The sequence below is a fragment of the Melopsittacus undulatus genome, chromosome Z (assembly GCF_012275295.1).
Source record: "Melopsittacus undulatus isolate bMelUnd1 chromosome Z, bMelUnd1.mat.Z, whole genome shotgun sequence".
In the NCBI taxonomy this organism is placed as follows: Eukaryota; Metazoa; Chordata; class Aves; order Psittaciformes; family Psittaculidae; genus Melopsittacus; species Melopsittacus undulatus.
This window is the reverse complement of record NC_047557.1, coordinates 82,241,560-82,269,211: the sequence shown is the minus strand read 5'-3', so window position 1 is coordinate 82,269,211 and position 27,652 is coordinate 82,241,560. Positions and strand designations below refer to the sequence as shown.

Here is a 27,652-nt window from a genome sequence, read left to right as displayed (position 1 = left end):
GCTGCGGGTGGCACAGGTGACAGCAGGACATGGGACAAGGTGTCTAGCAGGCAGGGGTTTGGCAGGAGCACAGCAGAGGGTTGGCCATGTTTATATCTGGGAAGGGCCATGGAAGGCATTAGGCATCAGCCTTCCTGTGGCTCCCATGGGGCCAAGCTGGGACACAGAATCTTAGAATCACAGAATGGTTTGTGTTGGAAAGAACCTGAAGATAATCTAGTTCTGACCCCCTACCACAAGCAGGGGTGCCTCACACTAGACCATGTTGTGCAGGGCCCTGTCTGTCCTTGCTGAGTGCTCAGCAGGTTGTCCACAACCTGCTTCATCTAAGACAGAGCACCCATAGCGTCACTTAGGGACAGCGAAGTCCTGCCAGTGCCACCAGCAGGGTCCCTGGGCTGAGCAAGAGGGAGGGCTTCCAGCCCATGTGTGCCTGTGTTTCCTCACTCTGCTGTTGGTGACACCCCTATCTTTTGCCCCCAGGGAGGCCCTCCAGGTCACACTCAACAATGTCACTGTCTGTGCGCCCACAGCGCCGAGTCCTCGTCACCAAGATCAATAGGAGCCAGTCCTTTGCTGGAGTGAACTCAACACCTGACCGGCCCTTCAGGTAAGAGATGGATGCTCATGCTGCCTGCCATGAGGGATAGAGATGGGGACAGGCTTGGGCAGTAGCAGGTGATGGGGCCTGCTGTGCATCCCAAGGCACCTTCCCAATCTGCTGTCCTGGCATCTTCCTCAAGGGACCCTTGTGGTACCCAGAGGATGTTGCATGGTGGGGGCTGCAATGAGCATCGAGGTCAAACGGGAGGGAGAGCCCATCACCCGAACCCTCCGCTGTACTGTGTCCCAGGCTGGTGAGGACCCTGCAGCCCATGGCACCAGAGCATGGAAGGGCAGTGTAGCTCACCACCAGCTTTGAAGAGCCTCCCTGTGACCATTTAATCAAGTTTAATGATGCAGTGAAGGAGCTGAGGTGGCTTGAAGCATTGTGTCTTGATGGCCTGGACATCCTGCGGCAGCCAGGTTGGGGTTTGAGTGCTGGTGAGAATCAGAGATTCCTCCATGTCACTTCAAACCTGTTGCTGAAAGGTTTCATTGGCTGCCCATCAGCTGCATTGAGAAGACCAGACAGTCCTTGTTCATCCTGTCTGGCTGCTGGCGATATTATGTTCTCATCATCCCCTTCCTCCTCCTCCTCTCTGCTGAGCCTCACGTTGGTGAGAATCGTCCCACACACTGCTCATCCCCACCACCCTCCTCTGCACCATCCCTAGCTCCTGGCTACCCTCTCACAGTGACTCTTGGGACAGGGGTGTTCCGTGGCTTTGGGTTGCCATTTTAATTCTTTTAATTCCTTCTCCTAGCACCCAGCCAGCCTCTTTGTCTCCCAGTGCACCCAGTGGCTGGAGAAAGCAGTGCCATGCTGCCTTACCAGCCTATAGGCACCTTTACTGCATGGGCACAAGCCCAGGTAGAGCCTCCCCATGCCTAAGGAGCAGACTTCCAGTCCTGCTTGGCTCTTGTCCCCAGGTTCTGTCCAGCCTCAGGGCCAAGTGACACTTTCCAGACCACCAGCACATCACTAGATCTGTAGCTGCCAGAGGGGCCTGCTTGGGGACGCGGAAGAGGGATTAACTTTGGATGCTCACAACCAAATGGCTAGTGGGCAGATGCTTATGGGTGATGCCTTTAGAGCCCTGGAGGACATAAATGAGGAGAGATGGTAGAAATCAAGCACTTATCCATTGCTCTAGCTTGGGAAGAGGACAAGACATTCATTTCCCCCTACCAATGATTCGGGGAACTCTTTTGGCTCCTCCTGCAAAGAGCAACACAGAATGCGAGGTCCAGTCCAGAGCTGGGAGCTGAGGAGTCCATGGTATCTTGGGCACCCATGCATTGGGAGGAAGAATGGAAGTTGGTTGGAGTGGGGCGTTGCTTGCTGGGCTGGGAGCGACTCCATTGCACAAGGCAGGAAGGGTGGTTTGGGGCCCAGTGCTGGGTCGGCATCCTCCAGTGGGCAGCTCTGTGCTGCTTGTTTGGTGACATCTGCAGTGGTGTAGCATCCATGAGGATATCCCTGCCCCACATCCTGCACTGTGTGATGGGGTGTCAGGACTGCCTGTCTGCAGGATGCTTCTGTGCTGCCACCCACTGGGATCCTTGCCTTTCCCTGGGAGTGCGAGGTAGCAGGCCAGCAAGCTGATGGGGGCATGTCACCCTGCCACAGTGCCCACACTGCAGGGAACATCTGCATAGGCCTGGCAACCTGGAGTGCTGGGGTGGAACAGAACATGACCCCTTCAGAGGGTGGGCAGGGCTGGAGGTGTCTCCACGGGCACTCGAGGCACACAGCCTGGATCCAGCTGCTGCCAGCTCCGTTTGCCTTCGTTCCCCCAACCGGGGACCCCCACACCTCTCAGAGACTACCCCATAGCCTACTTCTTGGACCCTGCTGGAACATTCTGGCCTCCCTGCTCCTCACCACTGCCAGCTTTTTGTGGGGTTTCTCCTTGTCCTTCCATGGCTTTGGGGCAGCCAATGCACTGGGGGTGCAGGCATGTGGTGCAGGCAGCACTGCCCAGCCTCACAGCCCTGTCTCACCCAGACCCACTGGTTAGACTGGGAGTCCTGGGAGAGGCAGGCAGATCTGGGCAACCTGGCCTCCATCCCAAACCTCCTTCTTGTCTTGAGACAGGGTGCTCAGCAGGCTGGGGCACCAAGGAGGACCCCAGTGCTGTGTGCTAACCCCAGCCACCCCTGTTTGCCTGCCTCTCTCAGGAACCTCTCACCCTTCACCCCTACTGTCTCCCGCAAGACTGGCTCCAGGGTCAGTAGGATGTTCTCAATGTCCCACAAATCCCCACCACCCAAGGTGCCTCAGCCCAACCGCCTGGACGAGGTGTACGAAGCTCTCAAGAAAGGCCTGACGTAAGTGCTGTGGCTCCCCATGGCTGGGTGGTGGGAGGCAGGGAGCTCCTGAGGAGCATGGGGACAGCCTGCCATGTGACTTGGGGTTGGCAGCTCTCTACTCTCACCAGGCAGGGACATGCCAGGTCTTCTGCATGCAGTCCAGACCTGTGTGGGGTCGCACATCCCACCATATCCCATGTAGTGGCACACCTGGGCTCCCTTGCCTGGGTGCTGCAGCAGGGGGTGAGGATGGAGGGCCAGGCAGAGTGGGTTGGTGTGGGCAGTGGGTGACAGGAGCCCTGAACATGGTGCCCCAGCATGACCCCATGGTGTGGTTGCCCCCAGAGCCTACCTGGAGGTGCACCAGCTGGAACTGGAGAAGCTCAGCACCCAGATCCGTGAGTCGAAGAGGAATTCACGCCTGGTGAGTGTTGCTTGGGAAGACCCTTAAAGGACATGCTGCTTTGGGCAGATGATGGACACAGCCATGGCAGCTCACGGTCCATCTGTGTCCCTTCTGTGGAGATGTTAGAGACCAGTCTGGGCTCTGGTGTAGGGCTGTCCTACTGTCATGCACTCTCCAGCCCTGACTGGGTGCTGGACATGCTATGGGTAGTGGGTGCAATGTGCTGCGTCTCCTTGGATGGGCAGAACTGGCTTTGTGCTGCGTCTTATCCCTCTCCTCTCTCCTCCAGGGCTTTCTCTACGATCTGGATAAGGTAAGAGGGATCAGTGCCCCCTCCTCTTTGTCTCCCCCATCCTAACAGCTGGGATGTGCTACTGCCAGCCCCTCTCTGCTTGCACTGCCCTGTGGCCAGTGGGGTGTGATGGGACTTTGTGGGCATAGTGTATCTGGGCAGGGATGGAGCAGAGGCAGGCAGGGGCTTGTAACCTGCTTCTTGCAAGCAGAAATTGTTGCTGGTGAGTGCTGAGCCTGGATTAGCTCTGAAGATGGGAGAAGAGTACCCTGGAGCCTGGCTTGTCTCCTGGGGGACCCTCTGGAGTAAAGAAGGCTGGAGGATGCTGCAGCACATGGGTGCAAGCACAGCCTCTGCTCACCGCCACTGCCACCCTGCACCTCCTAGGCAGGGCAGGAGGCCAGGACCTGTCCCAGCTACAGAACAGGCAGCAGGACACATCCTGACCTGCAGCTCCTCTGTGGAGGGGTTGTGCTGCTGCTCACACCATCTCCTCTGCTTTTCCAGCAAGTGAAGTCAATCGAGCGCTTCCTGCGTCGCCTGGAGTTTCATGCTAGCAAGGTAAGAGCTGGGGACCAGGATCACCTTGGTGCAGCACTGGGATGGCCATGCTATGCCCCTTGCCCTGCCCATCACCACAGCTCGGGCTTGTCCTCGCAGATAGATGAGCTCTATGAGGCTTACTGCATCCAACGGCGGCTCCGTGATGGAGCCCACAACATGGTCAAGGCTTACAGCACTGGTTCACCGGGCAGCCGGGAAGCACGCGAGAGCCTGGCTGAGGCCAGCAAGGGCTACAAGGAGTACACGGAGGTATGCAGTGCTGGGCTCAGCTGACATGGTGCTGGGTCCCACGGGTGGCTGCTGATGGGTGCTGCCTATCCTTCTATTCCTAGAACATGTGTCTGTTGGAGAATGAGCTGGAGAGCCAGCTGGGCGAGTTCCATGTCCGGATGAAAGGTAACGTGCCCCACTCCGTTCCTGGCCCACCGCCTGCCTGCCTGCTGCCTGCTCATGCCCCTCTACCTTCTCTTGCAGGACTGGCAGGCTTTGCCCGGCTTTGTGCTGGTGACCAGTATGAGGTTGGTGGGACCATATGGGTTGGGATCTGCTCTTCTCTTTTCCTGTGGCCTTTGGGATGCCTGGGGGGCATAGGTGGGCGCTGGTGTGGAGGGCATATTGCAGGGCACTGGTGGGTGGCATAGCCCTCTGGCCATGCCTGGGGACACACAGAGAGCACCCATCACCCCAGTGATGTGTCTCCCCTATCTGCATCCCCAGATCTTCATGAAGTACGGACGGCAGCGATGGAAGCTGCGTGGCCGCATTGAGGTGAACAGCAAGCAGGTGTGGGACAGCGAGGAAATGGTTTTCTTGCCCCTTGTCACCGAGTTCCTCTCCATCAAGGTACAGTGCAGAAGGGGGCAAGGATGATGTGGGCCAGCTATCACCCTTCAGGGCTTCCCTCCAGGACCTCACCTCAACCTCAGCCCCTCTGGAGTGGGAGGAGGATATCTGGTGGTGATGAATCCTGGCACAACACATGGATGCAAACAGCATGTATAAAACAGAGCCCATGGCTTTGCCTCTTCCTCTCCTCCCTTTCCTTCTCCAGGTGACGGAGCTAAAGAGCCTGGCCAACCATGTTGTGGTAGGCAATGTGTCCTGTGAGACCAAGGACCTCTTTGCAGCTCTACCCCAGGTAGTGGCTGTGGATATCAATGACTTGGGCACCCTCAAACTCAGCCTGGAGGTGACCTGGAAGTAAGTATCTCAGCAGGGATTGCTGGCAGCACATGCCAGGCTTTGGGATGCCTGGCATGGTATGAAAAGAGGTGGCCTGCCCTGGGCTCTCTCCTATCCCAAAACTGGGTTGCAATTATGGAAAATCAGAGGTGCACTGGATGGGGTCCTGCAGGACTGCTTGCTGTAGAGCAGGCTCACCGAGGGCAGCACACAACCCTCTCCTCCCTGATCTCCTCCCCAGCCCCTTCGACAAGGATGACCAGCCCTCAGCAGCCAGCACTGTCAACAAGGCCTCCACAGTGAACAAGAGGTTCTCCACCTACAACCAGAGCCCACCTGACACGCCATCCCTGCGGGAACAGGCTTTCTATGTAAGTGTAGTGCTGTTCAGTGAGATGCCCATGGAGGAGTCTGCGCGGGGATGTGGCCAGGCTACGTCGCAGTGGGTGAAACAGGGGTGGGCAGCTCCTCTCCAGCGATCCAGCCGGGGTACTCCAGCATCAGTGCCTGCTCCTCCCATGTTCACAGCTCCTCTTCTCTCAGCCCGAGAGCCCTGGGCAGGCAGCTGACAAGCATGGTTGGTCCTTGCTGGACATCTTTTGGGAGACACTCTTCAAGAAGCTGTCTCAAAGCTGCTCCTGTGGCGATGTCTCCTCAAGTGAGCTCGGGAGATGGCCGCAGCAGGGCCGTGTAAGTGCGAGGGCTGGAGCCAGCCCGTAGCATAGTCAGTGCTGTGCTCATCCTTCAGTAGCTGTAGCTGCTCCTTATCTCCTACTCACCAGCCTTCACTGATACCCAGAGACCTGATCCTGCCAGGATGGGCTCTGGCTGTCCTAAGGGAGACAGTCCCCAAGTTAGGGGAGCCCTGGCTGCACAGTCCGGCCCTGCTTCTGTCTCCGGGCACTAGAGAGTAGAAGGCTTGTCCGTGTCCCTGCACTGGTGACATTGGTGTGCTGTGGTGCTGGTGTAACGGTGCTGGTGTGACAGTGCTGGTGTGGCACTGGCATGATGCTGTCGTGGTGCCTGTGTGATGCTAACATGCTGTTGGCATGGCACTGGTTCAGTGATGGTGGACTTGATGATCTTAAAGCTCTTCTCCAACCTAGTTGATGCTATGATACTGTGATATGACATTGGTGTGATGCCAGTGCTGCCGCCATGAGCTGGTGCTGCAGCAGTCACCATCCTTGCAGACATGGTGGGTAGTGGCCTTGTCTCCAAGTGTTTCATCCCATCGTGGCCATGCTGGAGCTGCTCACCATGCTGGGAAGCCACTGGCACCCTGGGGCTCAGTGGGGTATGTGGCTGGGTGTGTGGAGCTGGAGTCACCGCTGGTGTGTGGTGAAATGCGGGGCTGGAAGAGGCAGCCGTGGTCTGCCATCCTGCCATGCCGGCAGAGCCAGAGTGCCCACGGTTGAAGGGAAGGCAGACAGAGGATCAGAAAGGTCTTGCCTTACACCATTTTCCCCCTCCTCAGAACATGCTGCGGCGCCAGGAGGAGCTGGAGAACGGCACAGCCTGGTCCATCTCATCCGAGTCCTCCGATGACTCCTCCAGCCCGCAGCTGCCCGGCAGTGCCCGCCACGCTGTGCACAAGCCCATAGTACAGCCAGAGCTGCAGGCTTCGGCACCTGCTGTCGAGATCTCCTTCTCCCAGCAGCCACAGGAGGCTGAGCCTGGCACTGAGGCCAGCATTCCCACTGCTGAGAGCCAGCCAGAGGAGCCAGGCAGTCGCAAGAAGGAAGCGGTGGCCAATGGGCATGTGCCCTACTCCCGGACTCTAAGCCACATCAGTGAGGCCAGCGTGGATGCTACAATGGAGGCCAAGGCTGCAGAGAGCCCCTGGGAGCTTGGACCCAGCCCACAGGACATGGGGACTGCTGAGCAGGACATGGACCCTGTCCCTGGCGCCTCAGTGGCAGCAGTGGCACCAGTACGTGACAGGCGTGCCGAGACCAAGCCTTGTGCCTCTGTGGCATGGGCCACCACCAGCGAGGCCGAGCCAGTGCAGAGCCAGGCGCTGGCACAGGGCAGCTGCAGCACTGGTGTCCTCATGGAACCAGCACAAGCGTCCATGGATGAGAGCCTAGTGAAAACCACACCGCTGCCCACCAGTGTCCCTGAGGTGCCCCAGGGGAAGGTGGTGGATTCAGGTCTGGAGGAGGCCATCAGCCTCCTGGGCTCAGCCCTGGATGACTATCGGGGGCAGTTCCCAGAGCTACATCCCCTTGAACGGGAGCTCAAGCACCTGGAGGAGATGCTGCTGGTGAGGAGCTCCCCGCAGCACCTGGGCAAGGGGGGACAGGCTTGTCCTGGCTGGCAGTGCCTGGGGACGGTGGGGACAGGGCTGGCAGTGCCTGGGGACAAGGGCGATGGCAGTGCCAAGGGATAACAGGGACAGAGCCATTTTGCTGTCAGAAAGCTGCAGAGGAGCTTTGTACAAGGGCCTGTAGGGACGGGACAAGGGGGAATGGCTTTAACCTGACAGAGGGGACACTGAGATCTTAGGCAGAAGTTCTTCCCTGTGAGGGTGCTGAGGCCCTGGCACAGGTTGCCCAGAGAAGCTGTGGCTGCCCCATCCCTGGCAGTGTTCAAGGCCAGGTTGGATGGGGCTTGGAGCAAGGTGCTCTAGTGGGAGGTGTCCCTGCCTGTAGCAGGGGGTTGGAACTGGTGAGCTTTAAGGTCCCTTCCAACCTAAACTGGGCTGTGCCTCCATGATTCCTGATGGAGATGCATGGGGATGCGGAAGGTGGGGCTGTATGGCTGACGAGCCAGAATCTGACCCCGTCATTCCTTCTTCTGCAGCAGAAGCAAGGTGTCTTCCTCAGCCGGGCCTCCAGCATCAGCCTGACAGTGGAGCATGCACTGGAGAGCTTCAGCTTCCTCAACACTTCAGACATGGAGGACTCCGAGGGCTCTGAGGAAGAGCCTCTCCAAGACGAGAGGTGAACAGCAGGGTCCTGGGATGTGGTGCAGGGCAGGATGCAGCCCTGGGGCAGTTGGGATGGGGGATGCCCAGCTCTGCCAGAGTGGCCAAGCACATTTAGACCATCCCATCACACCTCAGGGCAGGTCCAGGTTGAGAAGCAACAGGATCTGGCCCTTCTACAGCACCTCCTGTATGAAGACAGGCTAAGAAAGTTGGGGCTGTTCAGCCTGGAGAAGAGAAGGCTGCATGGAGACCTCATAGCAGCCTTCCAGTATCTGAAGGGGGCCTACAAGGACGCTGGGGAGTGACTCTTCGTCAGGGACTGTAGTGATAGGACAAGGGGTAACGGGTTAAAACTGAAACATTAAGATTCAGGTTGGATATAAGGAAGAAGTTTTTTCCTGTGAGGGTGGTGAGGCACTGGAATGGCTGCCCAAGGAGCCTGTGAATACTCTATCCCTGGCAATGTTGTACAGGGCTTTGTATGCTATGGTCTAGCGTGAGTCATCCCCCACATTGTGGCAGGGGGTTGGAACTAAATTATCTTAAGAACCTTTCCAACCCAAACCAGTCTGTGGTTCTGTGATTCTGGTAGCACAGCACCACCCTGCATCTCCCTATGGGTGCTGGGCTGTGAGGCAGCCCTCATGCTCTATGCCTCTGGGACCTGCTCGTTTGCCCAGCCCTCATGCTGTGGTACTGTAGGTCCTTTAGAATTCCTCTGGGGAATGTCCAGGCCCAGGCTTCCCATTCTGATCTCTGTCTCCATCTCTCCCTGGCTTGCAGGAGGGCTGGCAGACCGCAGCATAGCAGCAGGGCCCCCAGCGCTGGCGAGACTGGTGCAGACAACACTGGCATGTGCAGTGGCTCTGAGGCCAGCACCGACCCCCTGAGCACTGGCAATGAGTTCCTGGATAAGGCCCTGGTGCTTCACCTCAACAACTGCAACCGCCTGCTGCTGGTGAGCACAGGGACAGATGTGCTGGGGATGGAAGATCTGGGGTGGGCTGTGAGTTCCCCTTTGAGGGGTGTCTTGCTGCAGCATGTGGTGAGCTCTGTCCCTGAGGTCTCCGTTTTGGCTGTGCCTTGCAGAAACTGGGCACCTTCGGTCCCCTGCGGTGCCAGGAGATGTACGCCCTGGACAGGCTGCTGCGGGAGGCACAGGTTCTGGAGATCGTGTGTCAGCTCATGGAGGAGCGAGCGGGAGCAGCTGCCTCTGCCACTGAAGGTAAAACCACACAGCCAAGGGGACCGCACTGGGGCTGCATGTGGTGTGGTGTTCCGGGGTGTTTGACAGTGCCTGTCCCTGCAGTGGTGCAGTTCTCAACGCGAAAGGAGGGTGTGCTGCCCCTCTGGGACTGCTGTGTGGAGGCCCCCAACATCTACTCCTGCCCCGTGGAGAGGTTCCTGCAGGTGCTCAGCACACAGTATGCAGCACCCATCAATGAGCAGCACCCTGGCCTGGCTGATGCTGGTGAGTACAGAGGTGTTTGGGGAGTTACCAGCCCCACACACAATGACCATGCGTGAGGGCCTATGCGTGCCAGAAGCCCCGCAGAGGGGTGGCCATGGCTGCTGCACATCCTGAGCCCAGCTCTTTCCCACAGTTTGTGTGAAACTGGTGGAGGATGTGCTGAATCGGCGGCTGCCCCGGCGGCCCGGCAGTGCCCAGGGCGAGCAGGTCACTATCTTCCAGTACTGGAGCCACTTTGAGTCGCTTGGTGCCCTGGTGCTCGACAGCTACATGATGGAGCTGGCAGAGGAAGGTGGGTGCCCTCTCATGCTCCCTAGACCCTGGTATGAGATGTTGAGGATGTCCCTGCTCCCTGCAGGGGGGTTGGACTAGATGAGCTCTGGAGGTCTCTTCCAACTTGAACTATCCCATAATTCTGTGAGGTGCTGGAGCATCACCACAGGGGATCACCCTGCAGTTACTACCATGGTGGCCTTGGGGCATCCCCCAGAGGCTCTGCCATCCTTGGGGTGGCCAAGTTATTCTGATCCAGTGCACAGCCCACACCCATGCTACCTTCCTGAGCACCCTAGGTCCTTGCTGTAGATCTGCAGCACCTTGGCTTGGGTGCCCCCATGTGTTGGCAGCCTGTGTGGGGTCAGCTCTACCAGGCACGGGTGCGGGGTTGCCAGAGCTAGGTTCCCTGTGGGCAGAGGGGCAGTGCAGCTGGGCTCCCCACACCCTTGCTCATCCCATGGTTCCCCACAGCAATGCTGGCACAGAACCTCAACTCGGACGACCAGGATGTGGTGCTGCGTGCCCTGAAGCGCATGCCTGAAGGCCGCCTCAAGAAGGAGGGACTGAAAGCGCTGAGCCTGCTCATTGTGGAGGGCAACAGCAAGGTGGTGAGCGCCGTGTCGGCCCAGCTCCGCAGCCTGGCAGAGAACCCCCGCTTCCGACAACGGGTATGTGCTGGAGCAGCCAAGGATGAGGTGGGATGTGGGTGCTGACCCCTGGCTCTGCAGGGTAATGGCACTGACCCTCACATTCTCCCCCAGGCCCTTGTGTGCTACCTGGAGCAGCTGGAGGATGAGGAGGTGCAAACACGCGTGGCAGGGTGTGCAGCGCTGGGCTGCCTAAAGGTGAGAGTGATGCAGGGAGCAGGCAGCGGAGCTGCGTCCTCCAGAGCAAGAGGAATTGCATGTGGCTGGTGGCTCCAGACACACCAGCTCCCTTGATAAGAGGAGCTGGGGCTGCCCCACATATGCTGGAGAAGCAAGCAGGAGTAGGGCAGGAAGGGAAGTGGGGAGGGAAGGAACAGGACCAGGATTTTCCTGCAGCATGGGGTTGCAGTTCCCTGTGCTGTCTTCTCCTCTGCTGTGTCCCTGCTGCCAGCCACACCGAACCCCTTGTCCCTTCTCCTGCAGGCCAAGGAAAGCATTGAGCAGCTGGTTTACTTGTGCCAAACCGACAAGGAGCCTGTGCGGGAGGCAGCCAAGCAGAGCCTGATGCTGTGTGGTGAGTGTCCTGCTGCTCCTCCCTGCTCCCTTCCCACACATTATCCCAAGTGGAATCTTGTGGTGCCAGCAGACCCAGTGGTCGCTGCCTACCCCACGCATCCTGGCTCATCGTGCCCCAAGTTATGCCAGGCAACAGCAAGATGACAGTGGGCAGCGAGGGCTGGGCTCCTGTGGCCATGGAGCACTAAGCCTGGTTTTCATTTGTTATTTGCTAGATGGCACAGAGAGAACCATCTGAGTGGGTTTCTAGGCCTCCAGGTCACGGCAGCTACTGCACAGGTTGGGACACGTGAGCTGTCCTCATACCCTGTTCCACTCTGGCCGCTTTGCTCACGAATGTCTCCGTCTTAGAGCCTGTCAGCCATGTCATGTCTGGATTGTGTGTGTCTTGGTTGTTCATAGAGGCCATTCCCGTGGCACACAGCACACATAGAAGCCTCGTGTCCCATGTCCCAGCAGATTGTCCATGTCACCACATCTTGCTGGGGATGGCTGCTGTGGGTGGGGGTGCTGACTACAGCCAGCTTGTAGCATGGATGGATGGATGGATGGATGCATCCCTATGTGTGCCTGGGAAACCCTTTGGGATCCCTGGTCCAGTGAATCAGAGTCACAGCCTGGTTTGGGTTGAAGGGGACCTTAAATTTCATCCAGTTCCAACCTCCTGTCACAGGCAGGGACACCTTACACCAGACCAGGTTGCTCCAAGCCCCGTCCAAGTTGGCCTTGAACACTGCCAGGGATGGGGCAGCCACAGCTTCTCTGGGCAACCTGTGCCAGGGCCTCAGCATCCTCACAGGGAAGAACTTCTGCCTAAGAGCTCATCTCAATCTCCCCTCTATCAGGTTAAAGCCATTCCCCCTTGTCCTGTCCCTACAGGCACTTGTCAAAAGTCACTCTCCAGATTTCTTGTAGCTCCTTTAGGTATTGGCCTACAGGATGTACACAGATGTGCATAGCCATCTGAGATGCTAGAGCTGGCAGAGCCCCAAGCCCTGGCCCCTTTCCCCCAAGCCAGGCTCTCCTGCAGCCCAGACATGGGTGATCCCAAAATCCCTCTTCCATGTGGGCAGGGCAGGCAGCTGAAGAACAGGATGTGCAACATCCCCATCAAGAGCTCTGGGGGCTTTTTGTGCCAGCTCCCAGCTGGGACCTGCCCAAGAGGGAGGCAAGGAGGACAAGAGAGTTCTCCACTCTGTGGCCTTTTAGCATGCAGGCTCAGCTCTGCCTGGCATTAGCCATATTTCCCTGGAAAGGCCAAGGAAGATGGCTGGGTATGGGAACAGGACAGAGCTTCCGGAGCTTGCTTCCCTTACCACAGCACATGCTTGCAGGGGAAGATGGCAAATCAGCTCACCGGCGGCTGGAGGAGACCCTGGACAGCCTCCCGCGGATCTTTGCCCCAGCCAGCATGGCCAGCACAGCTTTCTGAGACATCATGCAACCCCTCTGCCATCCCTTGAGAGTCAAGGCACTGCTGGGCTCCAGCCTGGCACAGGCTGGGGCCCCCTGGCCTGTGCCATTCCTGGCAGCGCACCAGAGCATCACCCCCACAGCAGCTCACTGCAGCTGCACACTAATGGAGCACCCATGGCAGGTGAATACTCGCTGCACATCCCACCCTCTGATTGCTAGTTAAACCACACCAGGCATCCACCCATCCTGCCCCACTTGTTGGCTACTGGAGCAGCATGGAGACTACCGGATTTCTGGAGCTGCACTTTGGGGAAACCATGCTGTTTTGCCTGGGCCATGGGGACTGCTGCCCTTTGCCACCCAGAGTCCCCAGGACTTCAATAAAATGAGATATGAGATATTAATATATTCTGCTGGAGTTTCTTCTTTCCAGCTCCACGTGCTCCTGTTCCTCCATGGATGTGGCTGTAGGGAATGTTAATGAGATGTGGCCCCAGCTCAGAGCCTTTCCTGGTCTGCTGGGAAGTGCCGTGGAGGCAGGGGCAGGAGGAGCAGCAGAAGAACGGCCAGACCCACAGTCAGAAGCTGCGACCTTTTGTTTTCCTTTGGTTGTTTAATTTTTTATTTACAGATTTTTGCAGGAAAAAAGCAAAAAATTCTTTTCTATAATGTCTCTATGAATCTATATATAATGTAATTACAGAGAGCAACTAATTTTGATTTAAACCAGAAATAAACCCAAACCTTTAATGAGTGATGGCATCGTTGTGCAGGTGTTTCTTTGCCCCCACTGCCCAGGGGCAGGGGAAGCTGGGGGTCAGTGCAGCAGGCTTGAGGGTGGTGGTGGGTCTCATGGGGTATAACTGATTTCTGCCATCGCCTGGGTGCATCCCTGCCCCACAGCCCAGCCAAGTGTTGCCAAAATTTGGGTGCTGGGCATTGGAAGCACCACCCCAGGTGACACTAGGTGGCTACACTGAGGCTAATTGGTTGGGATGCTGGGCACAGGCAGCCCTGGTTTTGTCTGTCTTCTGTAAATGTGGTGTGAAAACACCACAGCACCCAAGCTCAAGCAGGGATCCAGTGAGGTAGGGACAGACCTCTGACAGCTGAACTAGATTTTCAAAACCCCTCCCATAAAGATCTGGCACCTTCTGGTTCTCATCACTGAGGCGCACACAGATCGAAGACTCACAGAATAGTTAAGGTGGGTGGGCACCTTTGGAAATGCACATCTCTCATCTACTCCCTGCTGCTGAAAGCAGGGTCAGCTAGAGCCTGGGAGCATATCTGGTTGGATTTTGAGTATCTCCAAGGGTGGAGATGCCTGAATTTCTCTGGCCAACCTGCCAGTGCTTAACCACCCTCACAGAGGAAGCTTCTCTGAAGTTTAAGTCTATTAATCTCTGTATTTCACCTTTACTTTGCACTTGATCTTTCACTGGGCACCACTGAGGAGCATCTGCCTCTGCCTTCTTCACCCCCCACCAGCCGAGGATAAGAACTCACCCAAGCCTTCATTTTTTCAAGCTAAAGAGTCCCATCTCCCTCAGCCTCTTCTTACATGACAGCTGCTCCAATCCCATAATAATTTTATGGTCCTGGGAGTGGAGTTAGAGCAGCAAAGATGCCCCAAAAGGCAGCGAGGGCAGGGACCCCAATGGTACCATCAGCCACCCATGCTGGAGCGGGCTGCAAAGCATGTCCTGTTGCATGGAGTAACCACTTTGGGATGTGGTTTTATCTGCAGATTGGATTGCAGGAAGGGTGTAACAAGGGAACACTTTACTGCATCCCTGCTTGCTAAGCCTTCTTCCACCTAGTTTGAAGACTGGACAAGCCCCAGCAGGGAAGCACAGTTTCTCCCAAAGCACTGCATCACACTGTCTGCTGCAGGCAGCAAGATATGTGGGATGTGGGTCGCAGCTGGCACATACAACTATGGACAAGAGCCCCTGAGAGGTGGAAAGTGGCATGGCCATTTTGTGTCATATACTCATTGAATGGTTTTGGTTGGAAGGGACCTTAAAGCTCATCCAGCTCCAATCCCCTGCGACAGGTAGGGATACTTCCACTAGACCAGGCTGCTCCAAGCCCCGTCCAAGTTGGCCTTGAACACTGCCAGGGATGGGGCAGCCACAGCTTCTCTGGGCAACCTGTGCCAGGGCCTCAGCACCCTCACAGGCAATAACTTCTGCCTAAGAGCTCATCTCAGTTTCCCCTCTGCCAGGTTAAAGCCATTCCCCCTTGTCCAAAGCCCCTCTCCAGATGTCTTGTTGGCCCCTTTATGAATTGGAAGCTGCTCTAAGGTCCCTCCTGAGCCTGTTTTGGTTTGTTTTTCCCTGAATACCCCCTGGACATAAAACCAGGCCAGAGCCACATATGCAATTCACTCACCTATGTGTGTATCCTCCTCATCCTACCAAAACCTAGCCCCATCCCTGCAGCACAATTCCATCTTCCAAGATAAGCTACTCCTTGGCTGTAGAGAGATGGAAGCAGGAAAGCAGCCTTCTGTTACAGCAGGCAGGGAGCTGCAGGTCAGGACAAAATATCTCTGCTCCTAGAACTGCAAGGAATAATCTCATTATTTATGTGGCTTTAAGAACATGGGGAGTGGTGGTGGAGAAAACAACAAAACAGATTAATTTAGGAATCTATTGTCCAGCCCTTTGCTCTGAATGGGTCTATGCCAGCATCACCAAAGACCTCTGCCCCATGGACATTGCCAGGTCACCTGGAATTGTGGGATTGCCATTTTAACTGGAATAAACTTCAAAAATACTTGTTTTTTGGACAGCACTCAATGGAAACATTCACTGCAGTTTGCATCCTGCTTGGTTTGGGGTTCTTTTAGGGCTGGGAAGGAGTAGGACAAGCATTACATGAGCCAGCTGTTTCAAAGCAGGCAGGAGAGTCAACTTTTCCTTCTGAGACTTAACATCTTGTCCAGCCATTGTGCAGGAACTGCAGCACTGCACAGGGTGAAGTCCCTGGGAGCCACTCCCACAGCACACAGGGACGCACACAGCACCACAGAGTGATTTTGCAGCAGCATGTTTGCTGTTTCAAAGGAGACAGTGTGCCAGCACCACGTTTGTCAGCCAAATCTGTGTCAGCACTTAAACCATCTCCCTCTTGTACTGACGTGCTGGGGCTCAGCAGCTACTTGCTCTTCTTGTAGGAGCTGCAGCCCGTGGGAGGGTGTTTGTGTCACGCTTGCATTACCCACATGCTCTGACTTTGGAAAGATGTTCCTTTTCCCCACTTACTGCTGGTTTCCTTTTAATCACAGAGGTGCAGATGGCTTCTGGAGCACACTGTGGTATCTGTTTGTACCTGCATCCTGAGGAGCCCCTGCAGATCATCAACACAAAATAACTGATGACCCAACACACCCTCCTCTTGAACAGCATCAGGGCTGCTGCTGTTGTGACAATACCAACAGCAGCCATGAGCCACAATCACCCCAAAGTGGTGCTGCCACTCTCGAACACCATAAGCTCTGGCCAGCCCTTGTGTAAGAAAAGACTTACATCTTGATGCAGTTATCTTTAGAGGGCTGTAGTTTGGGAAGGTCTGGTTTGAGCAGCCTCAGTGTTGGACATCTCACCTCATCCCAGGCTTGTATGAGATCATGAAATCCCAAGGCATTCACTAGGGTGCTTAGAAATTATTCCAACAGCTAAGTAGTCTGTGCTGAACAACTACCTCCTCATGATCACTGACATGTTCCTCAAAGGGCTGTCTGGCACATAAGTACAGGCTTGTTCTCCAAGGACCACTAATCAGGTGACAACTGGGGCCTCATTTCATTCTGCACATTTCATGTGCTTCAGGCGATCTCCAAGACTTAATGCTGGCTCTCAAACTTGACTACAACAGTCTTCTTTATAGCTGAGTGAGGAGACTCCTGAGGGCTTGTACAGCGTGATGGAAGCACAGCACTAAGAAAAGCAGGGAAAGAGGTGGGTGAGCTCACTCTGGGGCCTTGGCAAGGTGGTCAGGAGTTCCTCAGCTTCAGTTCTTGCCATTCTACTCATGGGCAAGGTGTCTATGGGAAAGACCTCACTCAGGCAGCTTTTCCAGAAGGAGCATCTGCCTCTGGGTATGTAGTCTGGACAGGCTTGGAGGCTGACTTTCAGGAGCACCCACAATTAGGACTGAAGCTGGGGCTTGAATCCTCTGCAAATCAGCTCAAAAAAACCTCCGAGTGATAAACCAGGGTCAATAGGTCAGACCCACAGCACATGCTAGTAGAGATGGTTAGGGACACTTCTGGCAGAAGAAGTCCAGGAATAGGTATTTGACAGTACAGCTTCTGTTTCCTAACCAGCAACATCACTACTACAAAAGACAAATGACCATTTGTCATAAGGTGGCTACAAACAAAAGGCAGAGGGATCATTAACACCCATTTACTCCCAGCCCTGGGTGAGTTTTTAAAGGAGCATAAATTTTACATACAACCAGTGCTCCCCTCCATTTTGAGCTGTGCCTGAACTAAATCTTGAGCTTAGGCAGGATTCTTGGCTACACATAAAAGATGTGCTACTCTCCCAAGCATTATAGCACATGGATTGATGTGTTGACAGTTTAAAATAAAAGTAACTGATTTTGAAAGAATTCACACTGCAGAATCTCGTTTCCACAGAAATGTTCTTCATGCTGTACTGATTTAATTTTCTTTTACAGCAACGAAGGGAAGGTAATGGGTGTGGGGTATTTTGGGATTTTAATGAAGCTTTTGATAGGCCAACAGGAGTTGGACTCCAAGATCCTTGTGGATTCCTTTCAATTCTGGATATTCTATTTCTGTTATTCGAATCTCTCATGCAAGGAAGATCCCAGGGGCTATGCTATGAGCTACACCCTGTCACCTATCAAAATTAATGGCCACTTTTTGCCATTGCTGTGTAACTCCTTTTTTCACTCCTTCAGCCAAGGCTGCAGAAACAGAGCTACATTCTTGTGACTCAAAACAACTCATCCCCTCTGGCTGCTCTCAAGGTACAGCTCCTTGCTGCAAGAAATTAATGGGCTCACCCTGGTGTCACAACCCTCAGAAGGGAACTTAGTCTCAGCTGTCAGCAGCGCCAAAATGAGTATCGGTGCTCAGAATGCAGCCTACAGCACTGCCACCCATGCTCTGCTTGTGTTGCAAGGACCAGGAATGCTCTGGTAGGAGAAACCTGTAAAGCAGGGTCAGAATCTGGACCTTCTTGCTTGCTGCCACCTCTCAATCCAACTCCATCCTCACAGAGCAGCAGCAGGGCAGATCCTTCTCCTCGCCATGATGCAGCTCAACATAAGCATTATTCAACATAAACATTATTCAGAGTAGGATTTAGGGGCCAGGTTACACATGCTAATGTATGTGACATTTGCCTGGTGGCTTTGTCACTTGCTAAGCAGGTTGGAGTAAAGCCTAGGCTGCTGAACAGCTTTTACTCTGCCCTGCAGTGACATCTCAAGATGCAAAAATTTGGGGCAATATTGTTCATATTGGTTTCAACTGTAACAGCCTTGTAACCTGTAAGTCCTACTAGCATGGGTTTGTGTTGAGGTTTCTTTGTGTTTAGTCTTCTCGCTGAATCCCTGGCCTTATTGTCCTCCAGAGACTGATAGGCGAGTAAAAAACACAGCTCTCTTCCAATGCATCTTATTTTTTAATCAGTAATATTTTAACCCATCACTCAAGCTCCATTTCACATGTTTTTATGGCAAGAGGATACAAAGAGGATGCAGACAAGCTCACTGAATTCTTCCCTCCCCTCAGCTTGCCTGTCAATCAGCTATGGGTCTGCAACAACACTACCAGAGATGAGAAAGTATGTTAAGCCCAGGAGGAAATTGCAGAAAATTAAAGACAACCCTTGTACTTTCTTGCACGAATTCACACTGTATGCTGTGGCTGGTTTCACCTTTGGAAGTTGTGGACAGGCAGAAAATGCTGCAGAGTTGAACTTCTGACGGGCTTTTGGCTTCCTTAGAAGCTCCCCACCAAATCCCCGGCACCACATTCACCCTTCCTGCAGCACTGAAACTTGAGTAGTTTGTCTCACTAGATTACAAGCTTGGCAAGCTGAAGGTCCTTTAAAACCACCAGGCAAACACTGCCTAATTCTGGAAACTGTTGTTATTTGTAAAATTGCCCCTGCAAACATCACAGTGATTAATTTATGATATTACTGACTCCTCTCCCAGCCTAAGCTTCAATCTTCTAACTAGCAAACTCCTCTTTTCATGGGGGAAGGCACCAATTTCAGTGTGGGCTTTTGCCATGGCCTTACACTCCTCATAAGCTCCTTTCCCTTGAGCTGAGGCACAGCCTCCTGCTCCACTGGGCCTGAGTTTCTTAGAATCAACCAGGCTGGAAGAGACCTTTAAGATCATCAAATCCAACTGCTCCCCAGCACTGCCAAGGCCACCACTGGACCATGACACTGAGGGCCTCATCTACACGGTTTGTGAACACTTCCAGGGATGGTGACTCCAGCACTGCCCTGGGCAGCCTGTTCCAATGCCTGAGCACTCTCTGGGGAACAAACTGTCCCTAATCTCCAGTCTAAACTCCCCTGGTGCAGCTTGAGGCTGTTTCCTCTTGTCCCATCCCTTGTTCCTGTGGAGCAGAGACCAGCCACCTCCTGGCTCCATCCTCCTGCCAGGCAGTTGTAGGGAGCAATAAGGGCAACCCCAAGCCTTCTCTTCTCCAGACTAAACCCCCCAGGCCCCCATCACACTTGTGCTCCAGGCCCTTCACCAGCTCTGCTGCCTTTCTCTGGACCTGCTCCAGCACCTCAAGGTCTCTGTTGTAGTGAGGGACCCAGAACTGAACACTGGACTCAAGGTGCCGCCTCACCAGTGCCCCATACACAGGTATCATCACTGCCCTGTCCCTGCTGCCACACCGGTGCTGATACAGGCCAGGATGCCATTGGCCTTCTTGGCTGCCTGGGCACAAGCTGTTCATGTTCAGCTCTACCAACCAACACTCCCAAATCCTTTTCCATGAGCAGCTCTCCAGAATGGCGTGTTGGATGGTGTTGTTGTGACCCAAGTGCAGGACCTGGCACTTTGCTTTGTTGAACCTCATCCCATTGGCCACAAGCCATTGATCCAGCCTGTCCAAAGCCCTCTGCAGAGCCTCCAGCAGATCAACACTTTCTGACAACTTGTTTGTAAATTTGCTGAGGGGGACCTCGATCCCTTTGGCTGAGGTGAAGGGAGGAACGGTAGCTGAGGTGGAAGGGGGAGCAGTGGCTGAGGTGAAACGGGGGGGGGGGGGTCGGTGGCTCGGGCGAAGAGAGCAGTGCCAGTGGGGGCCAAGAGGGGCAGCCCCACAGTGCTGCCCCCATCCTTCCTTCCCGCCCAGCCCCCCCCCGACGCGTGACGCACAGACGCACGTACGGGCACGCACGCACGCGTTTGAAGTTGGCGCGAGCCCCGCGGGGCCCCGCCCGTTCCCATCCTGCACCGCGCGGCCGCTTCCCCGCGCTCCATCCCCTCCCCTCCCCACCCCGGGCCGGCGGGTCCACGGGCAGCCGCGCTGGCGCACGCGCACTGCCGCTGCCCGCCGCCATTTTGTGTCCGAAGCGACTGTGGGAGCGATTAAACCGCGAGCCTGGTGCTGGGCGCGGGGCGGCGGCCGCTGCGGGGCGCGGCGGCTCCGCGGGGCCCGGGGGGCAGGCGTGGGGCCGGGCGGCGGCGGCTGCGGCGGGGCCTTGGCGGCCGGAGCGAGCTCGGTGCGGGGTGCGGGCGCAGGTAAGCGGTGGCGGGGGGGTTTGCAGTCGCTTTCTCCGGCCTCTAGGTGTCACGATGGGGCTCCGGTTCAGGCTGGGGCCCCGTAGCGGCCGCCGCCGGGGAAGCAGGGGGGCTTTGTCTCCCTCTATCGTCCCCAGCGCGGCCGGCGCCTGCCTGCCACCGCCGCCATTCCCCACAGCGCGGCGCTGGGCCGCACAGGCCTCCCTTCCCGCCGCCCGTCCCCACCCGCCCGGGCCGCCGCCGGCCTGGACTCCTTTTCTTTCCTTTGTCTCCTCCGCCGCGCCACCGGCGCTGATGACCGCCCCTTCCCCGCCACGCGAGCCGCCGGCCCCCCCCCTTCCTTTCCCTTCTCCTTCTGTCCCTTCCTCCTCCCCTCCCCCGCCTTCCCCGCCCCGTTGAGCCGGCCGGGCCCGCTCCCCACCCGCCGCCGCCACCGCTTCCCCCCCCTTGTCCTTCTTCTCCCCGCCGACTTAGCGCGAACCTCTGTGCGGACTCGGCCCGGCGCCCTCCACCCGCTGCCTCCTTCGGTGTCTGGCCGGATCCTGAACGCAGGGCGGTGGCGGCGGCGGCTGCGTGTCCCGCTCCTGCCGGCCGCCGCCTCGCTGCGCTGGCGTGTGCTGCGGAGTGAGAGGCGCTGCGAGGCGCAGAGCGGGACTCGAGCTCCCTCTGCAAGGCAGGCTGAGCAGCGCCATGCAGCACCGGGACGCGGGCACGGCTGGGGGGCGCCCGCTCTCGCCGCGCTGCTCGACCGACAAACCCCCCCCCCACCGTCCAGCTCCGCTTCCCGCCGCGCCCCGGGAGCGGGTGTCCCGCCACCCCCCCACCCTCCTGCTCCGTTCCGCCGGGCTCCCACGGTGGCTTCAGGCCGCCTCGGCGTGTGGGGGAGCAGGGGCACACTGGAGCTGCCACCGACCCGGTGACAAGCTGTGTCACTTGCTTTGACATGGCCCAGGCCGCAGCGGCTCCGAAGCAGCGCTGAGGCGTCCGCAGCCGCGCTCCCGGTTAGGGCCGGAGCCTGAAAGCACTACACGATCCGTGGGTTTATTCCCCCTCTTGCATGGGGGATGGTGTGAGGAGGAGCACAAAACCCGATTCTTTTTGTGATGGAGAAGAGGAAATCGCACATGCTTTGTGTCCAATCAGTTTGCTTTTTGTTCTCTACATGAACTTAAGATTTCTTCACTAAATGTGTGTATATGGAGTCAGATTTGGCCTTGCCTTAGCTTTACGAAATGACTCTGGTACAGCGGGTTTGTCATGTTGTGTGGATCCTTTTCTGTTTAGTGTAATCCTTAGGATTTGTCTGTTTATGAGAACAAGCTCGCTTTCCTGTTCATGACTTCCTATTTTTGTTTTTTATCTAGTCTTCTCCCCTTAAATAAATGAAAGGCTGCTCCTCACCTCCTGCCAGTTACTGAATTCTGGTAATACACTCCAGAGGGGCTTATTAGGAGCATTTGAAATACTGTTTACCACTTAAAATTCATGTGTTTTTTGTTTCAGCGTAGGAAGTATGTAAATCTTTTCTCATGTTCCAGTTTACTCTGCTTCTGCAGAGCCGTTGAATCCGTAGGAGTCCATTTGGTGTAAGAAATAACTCCATATTGTAGCCAGGCTGCTGTTCTTGCATAAGCCTTACCTATCATTTTATTTTAGAACAGAAGACATCATTAGAACTGGAGGAAGGAGCTATTTTAGCATAAGGGCAAAGCAATGTTGGGGTATTTTAGGTTGATATAATTTTTACTTCCAGTTTGCCTTTATTCTGGATGTACAGTGCTAGCTTTATTGTAATGTCCCCCCTACTTACAGTATATGCAGAAAGGTTATTAGGATGCACAGAATGGCTTTATTAACACTCTTGAAACTTTGAGTTCCTACAGCCTCAAGTGGCCCTGCAGCTGAAATAATACAGTGAGGCTCATCCAATTCAGGCAGAGCTTGTAGAAGAGTCACTTCAGCTTGCTGGCAGCTCATGCCTGCAGCGCTACTGAGGGAAAGAGCTATTTCAGGTACTGCTTTCCTTAGTAGCACGCTGTCTTGAATATGAACCATGGCTAATCTGTGTTGTGCCCAGCTCTTGTGCCTGCAGGTTGATACCTGCCTGATGCAGTGCTATTTCTCTTGTCTTGAAAATGCCAGAAGCTGACCCATGGATTAGTCAGCATTTACCTGGAAAATCTAATTATATGTGATTACTAACTTCCTGAGGAATTTCTACATCTTCCTTCATCTGCATTTTTTTCTCTGCCCCTTATTACTTCGTGTCCAAGATCTCCTGCTTTTCTGATGAAGGTTTTTGGAACTCAGATACTGAGCATTATTAGGTTCATCTGCCCTCTGAGAAGAGCAAGGCTATTCCTTGCCCTTATGCCTCATACTTTGCCAGATTCTTCATCGCTTGTGACAGCAAGCTGCATTGAGCTGACCCCTGGCTAGCTCTTCCTGCTGTCTGAACAGGTTTTTGTACATCATCTATTTCAAATATATTTATCAAATATATTTCCATTAAAACTCTATCCTGGCAACTCTTGCTTCTCTTACTTATTCTTTACAAGCGAGGGAATGCTTGAGGGAGTAACAGCATTAGGATTGAAATGCTGCTTCCTCCTGTGCTTGTAGGTGCTCTAGAAATACACGTAACAGAAATGAGGAAGAGCTACTGCTGGTAGCTGCACCAGTACCATCCATGAAGGCTCACACTGAACTGCTGGTCTTCAGCTTCTATGCTGGAGCTGCAAGAAAACAAAGCTTCGAGTCAGTAGTTGTTTTGTTTCGACTTACTGAATGCTGCTGATTTGTCTAACTTTAAACCTTTGTTCATCCATCTCAATGCAGTTCAGACGCCTGGTACAGTCTTCGTACTCAACCTTGAAATTTCAATGTAGTACAAAGCTCTGCTGTTGTACAATGCTATCTGCCCTTAAATATGCACATAGATACAGGAAATGTCCCTTTTTTGTTCAGAGGTTACATTTACAGTTCATAAAAATGGTTCAGAACATGGCTTTTGTTCTTCAGGTTTTTTGATGAAGCTTAAGAAGTCCTGACTATAGATGCTGCCTTTTTTGTACTGAAGGATACTTGAATTTCATTTAAAACACTTCTGCTGCTTGTCCCACTTCTCTCCAGTAATCATTATTCTTCAGGAATTAAATGAGATATGCTTATTCTAGACAAATTTAATATGAAAACTAAACAGTAGCTGCTCAGCTGAGTGATCTCAGTATTTTCTGATTAACAAAAATAACCTTGAAAAGAAGGGTAGAATAAACATGAGGTGAGGAATGAGTTTTATGTTCCAGATTGTATTAACATTCAGGTAACTATATGCTGAATAACTGTCTTTTGGTATCTGAATTAAACCTAAAGGGAAGTTTCTCTTATTAAGGTTATGAAAACTTGAAAGGTATGAAGTCTTAATGTCTTTCCCGTATGGTTCATAACAGGTGAAATACAGAAGTAGCACAGAGACAGCTCGTGGGAACAGCACAGTTAACATGTGTTACTTAGGGGAGATCTGTGATAGAGTGGATCCCTGAATAATTATTCTTTAATTATACCTATGAATAAAGTTGTGAGTCCTAAATGTTTAGAGTTGCATTTCTTACATAAAGCTTTGTTTTTAGAGGCCCTTCAGTTCAAGCCTTCCCACTTTTTGCTGGCAGCTCACTGAGGATTTCAGTGTGTGGTGTGGAGGTGATCCTAAGAGGTGAACTATGTTTAAAAGCGTTTAAAAGCACTAGAAGTGCAGTGATCAGTTAGGGTGTGCTGACCAGGTAACACAGCGGAGGGCTGCTGTACTGGTAGCAGTGCAGCAAGTTCTGACTCACGCTATTTTCTGTACACTCTGTAGTTCAGATAACGTCCATAATTGTTTGGTCTGTCAGCTATCAGCGTCATCTTATTTTTTTGCTGTAGCAACAAACTGGTGAAGTGTCTAAAGCTTCATGAGGTTTTCACTGAAAAGTTTCACTCAGATGTCAAGAGACTGTGAAGTAAGTTCAGCTTCTACTGAAAATCTTATTTTACCTCTCTTCTGGTTTTCCTCAGAATCTAAAACTGTTTGTTGACATCATTGAACTTGTCAAATTCTAACAAAACAGAAGCCAAATCACAGATTGTTTGGAGTGTGAAAGACACCTTTGTCTGTATTAATATGCTTCATGATTAGAAGCTTAAATGTGTCTCAGACACATACATCAGAAGGTAAAGTAGCAATCTGAAGGTAGCTTGGTTCAACCCTATAAGGAATACTACTGGCCTTTACTAAGATAACAAAGTAATCCTTGCTCTCTCAAGTATTTAAAGTTAGGTTGCTGTTCTTCAAGATTCTGACATAACTGTGGTGGTGTATTTTGTTGTTCTGCTTTGTTTTGTTTTTAAACAACCCCAAAACCAAACATAAAAAACACCCAAAATCCTGCCACGAGAATACATTGAGAGGTGAGAGAGATGTTTCCCATGGCCAGTGCATTTTTTTCCCCTCACTTTTAGCACTGGAATATCCCTACCTGTAGTATTGGAAGGAATAATGTACAGTTGATGCACTTTGGAACACTAGGGAAGTTCCAGGAGGCTGGAGAAGTGCTGATGTATCAGTCTTAAAAGGAAGTAGAGTGGATAAACATGGCAGCTAGTAATATATGGCTACATGGTGTTAATACATCTGTAGTTTACATTTTTACCAGCTCTCCCATTTGTTCTTGGTGCAGGATTCAGTAAAGGAGAGAAGAGTATGTAATTAATCCTAGTAAATAAGGCTTTCAGGAAAAAAGCTTGTTAAATTTATTACTTGACTTTGTTAAAGGTATTTTTCTTGATGCTGAGGACCATAGGGAATACAGAAAATTGCTATTGAGTATCAGTAAATGCTGTTCAGGAATAGTCCAGGGGTCTACAAGTCTGAATAGTTTCCGAGTATGTTCAGTAAAAACTGGTAAAGGCTTGTCACAATTTGTTTTCATTCCTGATTTTGGTGGTGCAAAATGTCTGTTGATTTAAAACTTCTACATGATGAAGCTGTGTTTCACGGAGAGGCAATCAGCACAACAGTGTAGCCATTGCTATCCTCAGGTGAAGTATGATACATTGAGATGTGTGTGCTAGGACTGCTATTGAACAGCTGTACACCTGGGAATGGGGCAGTTCAGCTGATTTTACATCAAGGCACATGGTGTCCTGAAAAGCAGTGGCTGAACTGCATTTTGGAGTCACAGTGGATAAACAGCTGGAACATTAGTTTCCAGGGTGATTCTGTGACCTTGAGACTAATGTAGTTCTCAGTGCATTAATTGAATGAGCTTTTCTTGCCTTGTGGGGTGAAGTCATTACCAGCACAGTGTGTACATTCAGACAGACATTTAAGAGCCCCCAAATTACTGTCTGCAGGGGGGATTGATCTCCAGTTTGATGGAGACTGAAGTAATAGTGACATGCGGTGAAGTAGTAAGAATTTACTGTGCAACTTCTTGAGAAAGCTGAGAGGTGACTTGATCAGAGTCTGCAGGTATTACTGGATATACAATACTGGATATTAGTGAGCTTTTTTTAATCTTGTTGACAAGCACAACAGGAATTTGTATCTTCAAAGATAAATTCAAATTAAAAGTCTTAAGCTTCTCACAGTGAAGGTGATTAACCGCTGGGTTATGATGTGAAGAGCAGCTGTATATTTCTGAATTTCTTAACAACTTTATATCAAGATGGTGGGGAAAAAAAGTCTGAAAGTTACTTCAGGCAGCTGCAAGGTACTGAATTTTTGTTTCATTTATGTTTAGGGAACAGTAATTCCTAAGAGGTGAGACTTGGTGATCAAATGAGAGATGATCATGCTACAGAAAAGATGGGGAGCAGCTCCTCTTTCACCAGCTTCCCTCTTTTTTTTTTTAACAGAGATAGGCTTAGGACTTTTCCTTAGAAATCTAGAACATGATCAAGCCATAAAATCTTCTGGAGAAAGCAAGCAGGTATTGATAGCTGTATTGGAGATCTGTCAAAATAGTGTCCCATCTATTTAGTCCAAACATGTGACTGTAAAAAATCCTGATTTGTGGGTGTAGTTCTGATGAGGTGTTAGTAGGATAAATGTTATTTTTTCTCTGCAAGGGCATGCTGTTGGCTTGTGTTCAGCTTGCTGCCTACTGAGCAGCCCTTGGTCAGCTGTGCTGCTCTCCAGCCAGCCAGTCCCAAGCCTGTGTCACTAAAGGAATTCTTCCTTCCCAATTCACAGCATGGAAAATTCTCAGTGGGGGTGAAGCAAGGTGATTTTCGTTGACACTGCTTCAGAAAATATACCTCCTTAAAACCACTTAATTTTTGTTAGATAAAATTTACTGATTTATATTGCAGTCTTATGTATGTGTGAAATTTTTTTACATGCAGTGATTTTCATTTTAAAGTGAATGCCAAGTAAGATACTGGCTTAATCAGGAAAGAAGCTAGGGAGAGAAAAGCTGTGGAAAAGGAGTAAACAGTACTTCCTTTTGAGCTTTGACAGTGCATTGTATGGAGACTTGGCGCAAGTGTTTGACACTTCAGAGCTCTCCAGAACGTTATAGTGACTAGCCTGATGGGCAGAGCATCTCTAGGTGGAGATTGCTGAAAGCTACAAGTACTTTTCATGTATCACATGTTAAAATTGTTGGAAGTGGAAAATGTAAGCTTGAGAACTGTCTCAGCTACAAAGCTGAGCTGCACATAATACACATGCTCCTCTGGGTGGGAGTTTCAGCAGAAGCACCTGATGCTTGAGTTTGGCAGCTCTGGTTTCTCCAGGCTGTTGGTAAGGAGGCAGATAGGGTAGCTCTGCTGCTGCCACTTGTGATTTGCAGCAGCTCAGACTGTGTCCAGTCTTCTGCTCAGTGGTGTGGTTCCTAGCACTCACACAATGACAGCTTTTTAGGTAGATGTGGTGAGTTTTGTGGTGAGACTGTAGTTTGTAGGGGGAAGAAATGGGAGAAAATACACCACAGTTGATGGAAAATCTGTTTTGGTAAGAGACTGTAGGTTCAGAAATGGATCATCAGGACCAAAGCTTGAGGTCCCTAATCGCATGGCTGGATGTTGGGATAAGGGTGGTTAACTACAGACAGGACTGATTTCTCTCTCTACAGTGTTTCCTGCTTGAGCTTTTGGAGAAAGGTTGCTGGACTAAATGGACACTGATGTGTCCTTCTAGGGCTTCTTTTTTATGTTTGTGTTGGAGAAT

The 27,652-nt window shown here is 52.8% G+C and overlaps 2 protein-coding genes across 8 annotated transcripts in view; both read left to right on the top strand.

Annotated features, from left to right (window-relative positions):
* RIPOR1 (RHO family interacting cell polarization regulator 1) overlaps nt 1-13,436 on the top strand; it is a 28,624-nt gene extending 15,188 nt beyond the window's left edge. For 5 of the 6 annotated variants that reach the window (XM_031051997.2, XM_031051995.2, XM_031051996.2 and 2 more), the window contains 21 exons: nt 484-610; nt 2,785-2,934; nt 3,262-3,340; nt 3,612-3,635; nt 4,122-4,175; nt 4,275-4,427; nt 4,511-4,574; nt 4,653-4,696; nt 4,896-5,021; nt 5,230-5,378; nt 5,602-5,731; nt 6,838-7,626; nt 8,166-8,305; nt 9,076-9,250; nt 9,382-9,517; nt 9,602-9,763; nt 9,897-10,055; nt 10,511-10,707; nt 10,801-10,884; nt 11,170-11,260; nt 12,597-13,436. In XM_031051997.2, the coding sequence (XP_030907857.2) occupies nt 484-610; nt 2,785-2,934; nt 3,262-3,340; nt 3,612-3,635; nt 4,122-4,175; nt 4,275-4,427; nt 4,511-4,574; nt 4,653-4,696; nt 4,896-5,021; nt 5,230-5,378; nt 5,602-5,731; nt 6,838-7,626; nt 8,166-8,305; nt 9,076-9,250; nt 9,382-9,517; nt 9,602-9,763; nt 9,897-10,055; nt 10,511-10,707; nt 10,801-10,884; nt 11,170-11,260; nt 12,597-12,694 (3,131 nt within the window). In that variant the 3' untranslated portion in view covers nt 12,695-13,436. The remainder of the gene's footprint in view (nt 1-483; nt 611-2,784; nt 2,935-3,261; nt 3,341-3,611; nt 3,636-4,121; nt 4,176-4,274; nt 4,428-4,510; nt 4,575-4,652; nt 4,697-4,895; nt 5,022-5,229; nt 5,379-5,601; nt 5,732-6,837; nt 7,627-8,165; nt 8,306-9,075; nt 9,251-9,381; nt 9,518-9,601; nt 9,764-9,896; nt 10,056-10,510; nt 10,708-10,800; nt 10,885-11,169; nt 11,261-12,596) is intronic. The other variant, XM_031051993.2, reaches the window with a different exon arrangement.
* A 6,953-nt stretch (nt 13,437-20,389) lies between these two features.
* Nucleotides 20,390-27,652, top strand: part of CTCF (CCCTC-binding factor) — a 34,510-nt gene continuing 27,247 nt past the window's right edge. Inside the window, exon 1 of one of the 2 annotated variants that reach the window (XM_034072849.1) lies at nt 20,390-20,442. The gene's annotated coding sequence lies outside the window, so the exon portion shown is untranslated. The remainder of the gene's footprint in view (nt 20,443-27,652) is intronic. The other variant, XM_034072851.1, reaches the window with a different exon arrangement.